The 13846-nt window shown below is 35.2% G+C and overlaps 1 protein-coding gene across 1 annotated transcript; it reads right to left on the bottom strand.

The window, feature by feature from the left end:
- Window positions 1-316: 316 nt before the first annotated feature.
- On the bottom strand, window positions 317-1295 carry LOC18441652 (dirigent protein 22). Its single transcript, XM_006851878.4, has one exon. It carries the CDS (start codon window positions 1276-1278, stop codon window positions 730-732), a length of 549 nt encoding a protein of 182 aa, XP_006851940.3. The 5' UTR covers window positions 1279-1295; the 3' UTR covers window positions 317-729.
- Window positions 1296-13846: the final 12551 nt, after the last annotated feature.

The following is a 13846-nucleotide window of genomic DNA, read 5'->3' as shown; positions in this document are numbered from 1 at the left end:
AATTTGAAGATTCAAAATGGTGGTATTTTTTAAATAAAAAAAAGGTAAAAAGGCTATATACGTAAAATTGAAGAAATTCTTTAACAACACCAATTTAGGGGTTAGTAGCTTAAATTTTTCAAACCAAAAAACACATCCTTAATAAAAAATCGATATTCTCTATATGTTATTGGTCAAGGGTTCCTTCTGCTTCTCCTTCTTCAAACTCCGATTTGTACTTTTCATATAGAAATGTCTGATCAACGATAGAACAAGATCCAATTTGGATTATATGTAATGGATTCCTTCGTTCGGACCAAAGAAGCAATGATCATTATAAAAAAAATAAAAAGGCTATACACGTATAATTGAAGAAATTGTTTTAACAACACTAATTTAGGGTTAGTAGCTTAAATTTCTCAAACAAAAAACACTCATCCTTAATAAAAAAAAATTATAAACTATCGAGCACTCCAAATATTCAATAAATGATAATGAGACCGCCTGATGATAAAAGGCAACACGGCTAACTTGATGAGACTTTGTCCTATGGAACATAGAGGATTAAGATTTAAGGGCTATTTGTGGTCCCTCGTCTTCTTCATTCCCCTCGAGAAAGATGTCTTCGAGGCAAAATTGCATCCATCGCGTTTCTCATCAATCAACAAATGCCACACCACAAATTACAACATTTATTGATGAATCTGACCAAAGATATTGGTAGACAAGAACCCCTTTTATCATAAAAAGCTAGCAATGGATCACAGTGACGTTATACTCCACAGTAACTGCAGCGGCGTCGAACGAAATAGTCCGCAGTAGTGCATAGCCCTGAGCCAGTCTTAAAACTCCATTTCCACCCACCACAGGCATCTCCCTCACATCCTGCAGTATCGGGTTCCTTCCGACCACCGTGAGCGTGCTTCCATTGAATTCGCCACCCGTGAACACAAAGTTGAGCGCCATGGTGACGCTTAACTCTGTCTGAGAAGAAACTACTTCAATTCCCTGTACTGTGCCGATCAGCTTCGAAGTGAGGTTGGGGCCTTCTGTTAGTAGGTCGTCATGCACGTAGATGCTACCGAAGCTAGTGGGTGAGGCCTGGGTGCTATTCAATTCGGCCACGAGTACGGATGTGGGGTTTGGTCCGGTGAGCACTCCTTGGAAGTAGAAGTGGAGGTGGCTCACCTTGGGTTGGCCTATGCCTTGCCTCTCTCTCCAGTCATCTGACTTGGAGGTGGCTATGTCCATGAAGAAAAGCAGCAACAAGGCGAATGCCATGGTCGGTGCTCCTCTCATCTTTCATATATCTTGAATTGAGTTGCAGAAAGACAATCCCCACTTTCCTCACAGTTTTATTAGGTTGACCTTAATGAGGATTTTGCATGAATAAAATAAGGCCACGCATATGGTGGTCCCCGGAGACCTTGTAAAATGCTTAAATAAAAATAAGGAAAACGTTTATATTCCTAAGAGAACTTGTAAAATGCTCAAATAAAATAAGGAAAAAGTTTATAGAGAGCCGAGGCTCCAAACAAACAAATTAGAGCCCCCTCAAAAATTTCACTAGAAAAGGTTATTTTGATACCCAAATATCATCAAATTGGTCATCTCGATATCAAGATGCATGAAAATGAGAAAAAAATGGATTTCAAATTGTGGAAATAGTGCATCTTGTAATGCATTTTTGGACTGTCAATTTTCAAGACTTTCAAGTTTTTATAGATCTGCTAAATGTACACTATTTTTGAAGCTTTAAATTTTATAATTAAATATGAAAATATATTTTAAGGCCATCACAAAGATTTTTAGTATTAAAACTACAGTTCTCAACCCTATTTGAAGGTGCGCTTTACTTTAATTGTTGAGAGCCTCAGCCTATATATGGTGCTCCACCAAGTAACAGCAATCGGCTGGGATAATTTTCAAGATTTCATATCATCTCTTATATACCATGAACAACTTTGAAAGAAAGTTTTGAGTCTGTAAAACCCTAGATTTGATTGTTTCCCCAGTAGACGATCTAGATTTATCATCGATTATCATCGAGGGGAAATTGATACGGTACATTATTTTGAGCTCCATCCCCCATGGCCATTTTTCCATTTAAGGTACACAATAATCACCATTGGAGCCTTTTCCTAACTGTATGAAATTAGCTATACGAATTCAGATTCGCTATTTTGTTCTATGAAGGGCTATATCCTCAGTGTGACCATAAATCTCCATATCTTTTCTTACTATTTCTAACCATATCTTTTTAGGTTTGCCCCTTAGCCTTTTTGAGCCTTCTACTTGAAACAACTCTCACCTCCTTATAGTTGTTATACTAGGTCTACGTTGTACATAACTAGCCCACCTAAGTCTATTTTTTCTCATATTATCGCCTATTGAAGCCACACCTAAGTCTAATTTCTCTCATCTTATGGCCTATTGAAGTCATACCTAAGTTCTCTCGAATATATTCATTTCGAATTTTGTCTCTTATTGTCTTGTCACTCATCCATCTCAACATCATCATCTCAGCTACACGCATCCAATGGGTATATAGTTTCTTGACCTTCCAACATTCTGCTCCACAAAGAAAATTGGTCTCCCAGCTGTCTATAAAACTTATCCTTAAGTTTTATTTGTGCGTGACGATCACATAAGGCTCTGATTACACATAACCACTTTGTCCACTAGCTCTAATTCTATATGCGAAAGATTGTTTATAATAACTCCCCTTATGTCACAATAGTTGAGAAATTTTATTATGGATTTTGTCCGCACCAATATATCCTCAACCACTTGATTTCGAATCTAATGGTCAGTAATAATTGTGACTTCCTTTTGTAAAAAATAAATAGTCTCATTGTATACATATCATTTTCTTTATTTGACAAATTAAATAGCTATTAAGCTATGGTAAAGTATAATATGATCCATATGATTAATATTTGATCATATTGTAGATTATTAAAAGAATACGTTATATTGTACTTTATCTTCTTAAATTTTTTGAATGTTAAAAATCTTTTCAGTTTTCGTTGACATTCACCCAATCGCCCACGTTCCCCTAATCTCGTTGATGATTTTTATAGGTTTTAGCTCTTGAGTCTCGGAAGGGTCATGCAAGTTGAGACAAACTTTATCTTCCTATACTCTATTCATTTTAGGTATCATGTGGAAGGGACAAACCTATTGAGAAACTTAGGTCCAATTGCCAAAGGAACTGCAATAAATATCATATAAAAAGAAATAAATACTTAAGGGTATAGTTTATTGTGCGTCCCTAGATCAAAACAACGGATCGGGCCGACTAGTCGGTTCTGGCCCGATCTGGTTAGTCCAATCGATTCCAACTAGATTGGTCGATTAGTGCCTGATTTTTTCTGAAAAAAATGCAATTTTGGTAAAAGAATTCCAAGAAACTCAAAAAATCCCAAAAAATTATAAATTTTTTTAAAATTTACATGGATTTTTTTTTTATATTATCACATAAAAAAAGAAAAAAATAAATATCATAAGCATAATTGGGTTTCAGAGAAAATGATTAGACACCTGAAGCAATATTTTTTTCAGTGATCAATATATAATAAATATATAATATTAATATGTAATCAATATATACTATATAATATAAATTTAATTAATAAACTAAAAATAAAAATATAATATAAAGTATAATATGATACAATATTATAATATTTCAACTCGAATGATGCTTTTTTTTGGTATTTTAGAATTCAATTAAAAATATCGGTAAAATATAAAATTGTTCATCCCTTTGTGACAATTTTGATAAATTTCCATCTCTCTCATATCTGTGTCTATGTGTATGTCTATGTGCCCCTAGGGGGGTTGGTGGTGTAGGCATTAGATTGAAGATCAAATCAGATGAACAATACAAAATTTTTATATCCCCCGAGTTGAGGGACCTACGGGCTTGGCACCTTGTTGGGCCCCACCAACTTTGGTGCGTCTGAGTCTACTCACCCAAGGTAGCAAACCTTGTAGTTAGCAAATAAAAAATTTGAAATAGTATATAAAGTTTTAAGTAGAAAATAGAAGAAGGAAAATTGTTTCATGTGAGCTGGACCGTATTTCTACATTATGCGGTCCAGAGGTATAAAGCATCCATCTTAAAGATGGATGCAAGTAGATAATACATCTAAAAACAAGTTTAACTAACAGTCCAAATGTTTTCTTAATGATTATTATTTCTAGTTTTCAAATTGTTATTATTTTTTCATATTCATGATCTCCATATTAAAGATTGTATATTCTCTAAAAATTAGGATCAAATTATATTTTAAAAAATATCTTTACTGCCAAGCCAACATTTTTACACTATGCGGGCTAGCTGCATAGAAATCATAAGCTGGCCACATTGAAAACGTGTCCATAGAAGAATAGGGAAACGAAAAAAAAAGGAGAAATATATAAAAAATGGTATAACAATGCATTTATCGGCCGATATTTAGAACAAATCACCGATTAGTGCACTAATCAGCTGAGTAGTCCGATTAGTGCACTAATCAGCTGATTAGTCCGATTAGTTGGCCGATTAGTACAACGAAAAAAAATTCCATCATACATCACCGTTGGAATTGAGCAAGATCGGGATCGGTCAGTGACTGATCCGAGTTAGTCGGCCGATTATTAAAAATCAGTTCATCTTTTAAACGTTGTGCTAGGGGTGGTAACGGGTCGGTAGGGTATGGGTTCAGCCAAACCTGGACTTGGAAAAATCATATGGGACGCAGATTTGGACCTAACCGAACCTAAATTCAATGAACCTAGACCCAAACCTAGACCTAAACCTGAAAATATAGTGTGGGAGTCAGACTCGATCAGACCCAGACCTGGACCCAAACACGATCCGTCAGTGTTTTGGACCCATACCCAGTCCCAGATCAGGTCTACCCCTTGGGTCCTAGGTCCATTGCCACCCTTATTGGGTGCATAAATCCGCCGCCCTATTTTTTTCATGGACTAGATATAAAAACATACTCTTTCAAGTAGATTGAAATGCAATTTTGGTTTCCTTTCATGATTTTGCAGCTAAAAAGTTTCGGCAGATTTGATGAATTAAAATATGGAAAAAGTTTATATAGATCGAAGGCTCTAAACAATCAAATTAAAGCTTACCTCAAAGTTTTCACTAGAAAAGGTTTTTTTGATGCCCAAATATCTTCAAATTGATCATTTCGAGATCAAGAAGCATGAACATGAGAAAAAAATAGATTTCAAGTTTTGGAAATAGTGTGTTTTGTAACACATTTTTGGACCGTCAATTTTCAAGATTTTCAAATTTTTATAGATATATCGATCTACACTATTTTTGAAGGTTTAAACTTTATGAATAACGATGAAAATATATTTTAAGGCTATCACAAAAATCTTCAGTATTGAAACCACATTTCTGGACACTATTTAAACGTAGGCTCTAATTTGATTGTTTAGAGCCTAGGCACTATACAAACCATACCCTTAAAATAAGGGTGTGGTTTGTATAAGGTTGGGGCTCCAACAATCGAAGTAAAACGTACCTTCAAATAGTGTCAAGAAATGTGGTTTCTATACTGAAAATATTTGTGATCGCTTAAAATAAATTTTCATCTCTAATTATAAAATTTAAAGCATCAAAATTAGTGTAGATTGAGCAGATCTATGAAAACTTGACAATCTTGAAAATTGACAGTTAAAAAATGCATTACAAGATGCATTAGTTTCAAAACTTGAAATCCGTTTTTTTCTCATGGCCATGCATCTTGAGGTTGATTTGATCAATTTGAGGCATCAAAACAACCACTTATGGTCAAGTTTTTGAGGTACACACTAATTAGATTATTTAGAACCTCCCACTTATATAAACGTTTTCCTTAAAATAAGGATGTAGTTTCTTTAAGGCCTAGGTTTTAGGGAAACAAAGTAAAGCTTCGTCTTAAATCTTTATCCGGAAAGCACTTTGGGCATTGGAGATCTTCATGGTGACTCTAAATTCAATTTCTAATACAGATTATAAAATTTAAAGATAAAAAAAAGTACAAATCTTGTGGATCAGTGAAAACTTATATTTAGGGTGAAATGGACGGTCTAGATATTGTATGACATATACACTATTTTTAGAGCTTGGATCCAATTTTTTTAAAATTATTATAAAGGTCAAGGTTGAGATGATCAATTTGAATATTTCCGACACTAGAAGTACAATTTTCTATGAGTTTTGAGATGAAGCATTACTTATTTTATAGAACTACAGCTCAATCATAACATTTTTTAGCTAATTTAATTTAATTTAATTAATTAATTTATTTATTTTATATTTGTGTAGTTTTATGAGCAATAATTTATCTAGAATTAACAACTCCTCAAATATAAATAAAGGTCGCCTTATAATTGAAAATTTGCTAGTGTTACTCTGGCATGTGGAATCGTGGAAGGGATGAATACGTCCCTTTGAGAAATGCAAATTTCAAAAAAATAATTAAAAAAGCTATACAATGTATAAATGATGGTGGATGGAAGATGATGACAAGCAAACGTCGAATAATATTTAATAACATTATAGTGGTTGTTTTTTTTTCTCTCTTTGTTTCTTCTTTTGTTGTATTAAATTTTATTATTAATCTTAGTCTTAATAATCATTATTGAATATCTTTTTTTTTATCACAAAACACACCTAAATAAAATCTTTTCTTTTTCTGAGTAGATAAGTAGGGAACGGGTCCTCTACTTCGTTTAGAAATAGAACTTAAGATGTCACTCTCCCATCTTGACTACCTAGAGCCCATTACTAAATAAATAAAACCATTTTTACCTAATGCATATTTAAGTTTAATAAGGCAAAACAAGAATAAACTATTACGAAGACTGATAAGGAGTTGACTATACTTTATGTAGTTGACCAACGATTTTTTTGGTTTTTAGCCATAGAGTATGCAATATATTGCTCTATTAACACCATCTAGGCGATGATTGTAAATCTTTTGAGAACCTAAATTAAACTAAACATAACAAAAGGAATATTCTACTAGGGTTTAAGAAAAATCAAACCAAAGGTTTATGTAAATTAACAAACAACAATTAGAAGAAACTTTAAGAAAGAGTATTATTAAAAAAATTCTCCCAAAATTTTCTATTTTACAAGCGCACCCCTTTTCCTCTTTTTTCTTATTCCCAAATTGCTTTCACTTTGGATCTTCAAGATCCAAAGTGACAAAGTCATTTCATAACTTTGAATTTCGAAGATCTCAAGTTCGCCCCCCCCCCCCATAGTGATACTGGAAAAAAGTCCAACTTGGACCACTAGTTCCCATAAGCTTTGAATGGGGAAAGAGAGTCCTAATACTACTATTTCCTATAAGTTTGAATGGGAGGAAAGAGAGTCTCAGTGAAAGTTAATTTCCAGGTTTGGGAGTGGGAATACCCTTAAGAGCTTGTGGACTTTCTTGGTAGGAAATTGGGTACTTTTTAGTGTATATTGGAAATGTGAAACATGCATAAAAAGTTTAAGGTGTGCCGTGTTGAACTTAGATTATGTACTTTCTTTTAAAAATACAACAGTTTGCATGTAGCTTTTGGTAGAGCTTGACTTCCACCAGTTTTGTCTCCCTACATTCTCTCCTTTTGTGTGTTTCTCTCACTAAGTTATTGTACCTCCATAATTTAACCCCATCATTTGGTATTAAAGCCTGGGTTCAGGCTTCGACAGGGTGTTGTCTCCATTTACTAATCATTTTCCATGGTGGCAAGAGGGAGGAGAGGTGGTTTTGGCAACTACGGAATGAACAATGCAAGAGATGAAGAATTGGAGGCACTTCGTAGGCAAGTTGAGCAATTAATCTTGTGATTCAAGCAGTAAGAGACTCACATGAATATGACCCAGCCAGAAATATTCAAGTAATTACTCGGATATTAATCCCTTTGCCAATAGACGTCAACAAAGGGATGGCCGTGAAACTAGGTGTGTTTGTGGAGGACTGTAAAACTTAAATTACCCCAGTTCCATGGACTGCACCCGAATGAGTGTTTAGATTGGCAGAGTGCCATTGAGAAGTACTTTGATTACAGGGTAATACCGGAGGAGCTCCGTGTGAGGCTCGTTGATATGCTTCGGCACAGTGGGACAAAGTCCAGTAGATGCACCAAAGAAAAAGAAAGCCTAGGATTTCATCTTGGGAAGAAATAAAATCGAGAATGAAGGAGAAATTCCTACCGGTGGATTACACTCAATTGTTCATAATTTAGTAATCTTCCACAAGAAACAAAGAGATTGGCTGAATACACCGATGTGTTTTATAAACTAATGGTGCGAAATGGCAGGCAAGAAACCGAGAAACAACTTGTTTCAAGCTATGTTGGTGGTTGCAGTTGGTGATCCGTGATGAAGTAGAGATGCACCAGTTTTGGAATGTCAATGACGCCTATCAACTAGCTTTGAACGTTGAGGTGACACTTTCCTATGGCGATGCATGGAAGTATGATGAGGTACATAGTTTCTACCCACCTTCAATAGGATGAAACTTCCAAAAGTGGACTCCGACGAGCATTAACCACTCCAAAAGTGGACTTCGACGAGGATTGGTTAAGATCCAATATATTCAAAACTTATTGCAAATCAGGTTGTAAGGTGTGTATCATTGTTATTGACGGAGGAAGTGTGAGAATATTGTCTCACAAGAAATGGTGGATAAACTCAAGCTGAAAATATAATGGGCTATTTTAAGAGAGAGAAAGTGTGTCCTATTTGGGCCACCATATAGGAATGGTGGTCTGCTCCAGAGAGAGAGGGAGGCAGAACCTTTTGTGCATAAACTGCAATTTCTTTTTAGAAAAGGGAGCTTCGTATGAAGAGAAACATCAATGGTGCCTCTTGAAGACTCCTACAGAGTGAGATGTTGGTTTCCTATAGAGAAGTGGTTCTATAGAGATTTGAGTTGTTTCCTCTTTTAGTTAGAGAGAAAGTCAGTTTCGTTTTGCTCTCGCGTCTCTATCTAGTGTTGTCGATAATGGTTTCCAGAAAAAAAGAGAATGAAAGGAGGGTGGTTTAAAATTACTCGACTTGGGTTTTATTTGAGGTTTAGAGAGGTAACTCTATTTCCCAAAATCTTTGATGTAACTTTTATTGGTATAGTGGATTTCAGTTTGACGTGCCTGTGGATATAGTTATTTTGAGGTGAACCATATAAATCTTTGTATTATTGTGGTATGTATTTCATTTTTTATTTTTCATAGTTTATTTGCCAAAAAAATCAACCCGTGGGGTTTAGAGCGTCCGCGTACAACAAGTGATATCAGAGCCCCGGTTTGGGGTTTTTGATATGGCAGTAAAGGTTTTGAATGCAAATTTCGAGGAGGAGAAATTTGATAGTAAATACTATTTTTCAGGTGAATGATGAAGAAATTTATTAGGCAAAAGATGCAAAATCCATAAAGTTATCCTATGGATGACGGCATGGTTAAGTAGTGATTTTGATAAGAAGGTGGAGTTTGTTGGATTTGGTGCTATCCAAAATCACTCACATAAAGAAATCTAATATTATGTGGGATTGAGATATTCCTATATTATGGGAGATTGAGATATTTCCCGTAGTATGTGGGATTGAGATTGATATTGATAAGTTTCCTAAATGAAATAGAAATTCAAAAAGTCAGTTTCTCGTTGCTCTCTCGTCTCTATCTGGTGTTGTTGATAAAGATTGAGATATTTTCCATATTATGTGGGATTGATATTGATATTAATAAGTTTCTTAAATAAAATAAAAATCCAAAAAGTCAGTTTTTCGTTGCTCTCACGTCTCTATCTGGTGTTGTCGATAATGGTTGTCAGAAGTAAAGAGAAGAAAGGAAGAACAGTTTAAAAGGATTTGATTCTATGTTCCAAAATCTTTGATGTAACTTTCATTTAGTGTATTTCAGTTTGCCGTGCCCGTGGATATAGCTATTTTGGGGTGAATCACATAAATCTTTGTATTTTCTTTATATGTGTTTTATGTTTTATTTTTTATACTTTATTTGTCAAATAAACATCAACCTATCGGGTTTAGAGCTTCCACGCACTACATCAGGAAAGGATTTTAACAAATGGAGCAAAATATGCTACTACTTCTTGTGCTCGGTTTTCTTATTACAACAAGAATATATGTCCTACCCGTGCAAACACAGGCCGTTGTGCCCGGTTTTCTTATTACAACAAGAATATCTGTCCTACCTGTACAAACACAGGCCGTTGGATTGTAAGTCCATTACTGCATGGATACTCAAACCATCAAGGTCCCTTTTCTAATATTTATATCTCTTTCCTTATCATGTATGATAGACATGAACCCCAGTTTGATTCATCAACCGTCATTTATAATGAACAATTGACACCATTCAATGTCTCAGTTTAATCACTCCATACGCCCATCCCATTGGTCGCAAACTTGCCTGATCTAACCGCTAACCGCCCAGTTAGATCGGAACTGGTCAGTGAACGATTATGGTTTTGAGCGGTTAGAGTGATGAACCGGTATTAAAAAAAAAAATTCAAAAAATATATATATAAATTCTCAAAAATAAGAAATTTGATTTGTACTACATTTTTAAATATTCTTTACATTATGATAAAGATTAAAAGTTGTTTTGGTCATTAATACTCACTTTTATATTTTCTCAATTTTTTTAGAAAATTTTAAAAATAGCCATTGGAAAATATAAAATAGGTTAAAATCCATTTTTTTTCATTAATTTTCAACTTCATTTGAATGTGTTTTGTTTTAATAATTCTTTATATGCTTTTCATAGTTTAATAGATTTTGTTTTTCAATATTTTCTATTTTTTTCAACACTTTTTTGACCGTCGGGGATTTGTCGGGTTAGAGCGGTTGAATTCACTGGTTTACTGGTTAGACTGGTTAAACCGCTTCCAGGCCCATGTCCAGTTAGATTTTACGAACATTGGCCCATCCACACATATTACTGTAGCATGGCACTCTCAAATAAAGGCTTTGCTTCAAAGTGAAACAACATTGTTAAAACAACAAGGAAATTTTCACCAGTCATAGAATCATTAAAAAATGAGATAGAAATGAGAATTCCTCAGTAGTGGAGAACGGTTAAATTGTAGTGGACTACAACATTCATGTTGTTAAATCCACGGAGTAGGTTTGTTTAAGAACATAGCCACAAGCGAGGCGGAAGGCTCCGCTACCTCCAATAATCGACAACTCCCTCACCGTATGCTGCACTGGATTCCTCCCCAACTCTGTCAGAGTGCTACCCTTGAACGTGCCAGATGTGAATACAAAATTGAGAGCCTCGAACAAACTGAGCTCGCTTTAGGATGTGAAAGCATACATGCCTTGTGCCTTACCAATAACCTTGGATGTTAGCTCCGGTCCTTCTATCAAGGGATCGTCAATAACGGCGATTTTGCCAAAGAGAGTGGGCGAGGCGTTTATCGTGTTGGCTTTTGCCACGGTCACTGCGTGGGCTTCTCTGCAACAAGGAGGTCATGTAAGTGAAAATCGAAGCGGCTCACTTTTGGTTTACCTAGGTCTACCTGTGCTTGGCAAATGGGCATGGAGGAGAAGAAGAGCAACAATGAGGTCATGCCGGTTTCTCTTGCTGCGTTCCCTCTCATCTTGGATTCAATGAGATTGTTGATGAAGGTAGTTTGTTTTCTACATGGCCCAGTCTGAAAACTCCATTGTAATATCTGGGAAAAACCTTCTGTTAAAACAAAAAGAAATTTTTTTTTTGGGAAAAACCTTATTGCCAGGTTAGGTTGGTGGATGGCGTGATGATCTTGCAATTGTTTCACTTGGAATTACCGTTCAAATATTTGGGGAAACCCTCATTTGATTTGGCATATGCTACTTATTATATCTTTCTTCAACTTTGATGTGTTGTTATTTTATTCCTTATTTTATAAGGAATTATATGGCAATGCCTTAAGCAACGAAGCCTTTAGGTGTAGGGATGGCAACGGGTAGGGTCGGGTCCGGCTGGACTAGGACCCAGACTCGAATAGTATTCAGGTCCAAGTTTTGCACTCAGACCCAACTTGTGGGATCCAAAATTTGGACCCATACCCATACCCGTGGGGTCACGAGTCTGGTCATATCTATTGCCACTCTCACTATGAGCTTCTTCTTCTTTTTCTTTTTTTTGTTGTGCCATTGTTTTTACCATCATATACTCATATTATCAGCAACAAGGTTAAAGTTTCTCGCCATTATATTTCAAGCTGTCTGATTTGTCATTTAATAGTTAAAGATGACTACGAGTTCTTATTGTATATGTTCTTTAATACACCTAAACGAATAGGGCTTGAAGTATTTTGTCTCCAACAATTTATAGGTATGGGATAGGTACAGGTCGGGTCCAACCAGTCCCAAAGCCATACCGGAATAGTGTTCAGGTCCAGGTTTTGAATCCGGACCCAACCCGCCGGGTCCAAATGTTGGACCTATACCCGGACCCACGTCGGGTTGACCCGGTGGGTCCCGCGTTGAGGTGTATAACACTTTTCTTGACCATCCTGCCCTCCCCCATCTAGTAGGAAGTGGACCAATTTTGATTGAAAATTTAATATGAAACTTCAGACATGGAATTCGAGGAGATTAGAAGGCGTGTTTGGTTGGCGTGAAAATATTTTTTAGAAAATGTTTTGATATGGAAAAATTCTTTCTTGCGGTCAAATGTGGGACTATTTTCATACCAATTGGTCTTCGTGCATCTTTTCACACTAATTGGCAACTAGTTGAATTTTGAAAATTACTTTTGAAATATGAGCTTGGTCAATGTGAAAAATACAACAATTTAATTTCACATCTAATAGTCAAGGTTAATTGTAATTGCCTTGTACCAAAGACAAATGGTGTCTTTGTATATTTTTTTAATTTAAAATTGTTTCTAGTGGATTTTTGTTTTATTTGAATATTTTCATATCGGCGTTGATCGATCTTATGAAGAACTTTGAAAGAAATAGTTTTATGCAAGACATTATGTCTAGTTTTGAAAAGTAACAACAATATGGACGATATATAAAGGAAATAAAGGATACACTTTCTATATGGCCTAAGCCTTAATGGAAAAAAGAAGAAGTAAAGTCTTCAAATGTTTGATAGGCCTGCCCTCTATTAAAATAAGTAAAGCTTCATTTCATAACTCATTGAAAATTACAATTCAAGCATTGAAAAACCTTTATATCGATCATCTCGGCTTGAATATTATGGTTGTGAAAATTAAAAATGATTTCAAGCTCTAACACTAGTGTATATTGTAACAAATTGTCTAGATCATCAATTTCACCGTGAAAATAAGTGTTCACAGATCCACAAGATCTGTACCATTTTTTGAGTTTCAAAATTTATCGTTGGTGTTGAAAATTAATTTTAGAGCTACTATGGAGATTTTTGTTACTGAAAGTGCTTTTCTGAAGAAGATTTGTGGTAAGGCTTTGTTTTGTTTTCATAAAGCCTAGGCCTTATAGAAACTTCATCTCACTTTGAAACCTCATTTGGCAAATACTTTGGGGCATGGGAAATCATTATGATGCCCTAAAAACATTTTCTACCACTGATTATGAAATTTGCAGCTCAAAAAATATTACAGATCTTATAGATCTGTAAACACTTATTTTCAAGGTGAAATCGACGGTCTAAATAAGGTATTATAATATGGGAAATGTTTCTATACTTCCCCTACAACATAGAAGATCTATGCTTCCCCTACCATCTAGCCGTCCAATTTTGATCAAGAGAGCCACACCGTTTGATCTTAAATCCGATGTCTCAAAGTATTTTATTTTTGGTATTTTTTATACAAATTGTATGAATATAAAATTTGGTACTAAATTACTAATTACTGCACTACATCACCTTTGTGTCTGCAC

Source organism: Amborella trichopoda, chromosome 9 (assembly GCF_054954075.1).
Source record: "Amborella trichopoda isolate Santa Cruz 75 chromosome 9, AtrichopodaSantaCruz75HAP2 v2.0, whole genome shotgun sequence".
Lineage (NCBI taxonomy): Eukaryota > Viridiplantae > Streptophyta > Magnoliopsida > Amborellales > Amborellaceae > Amborella > Amborella trichopoda.
The sequence above is the reverse complement of the archived record's forward strand: the minus strand, read 5'-3'. Positions and strand labels throughout refer to the sequence as shown.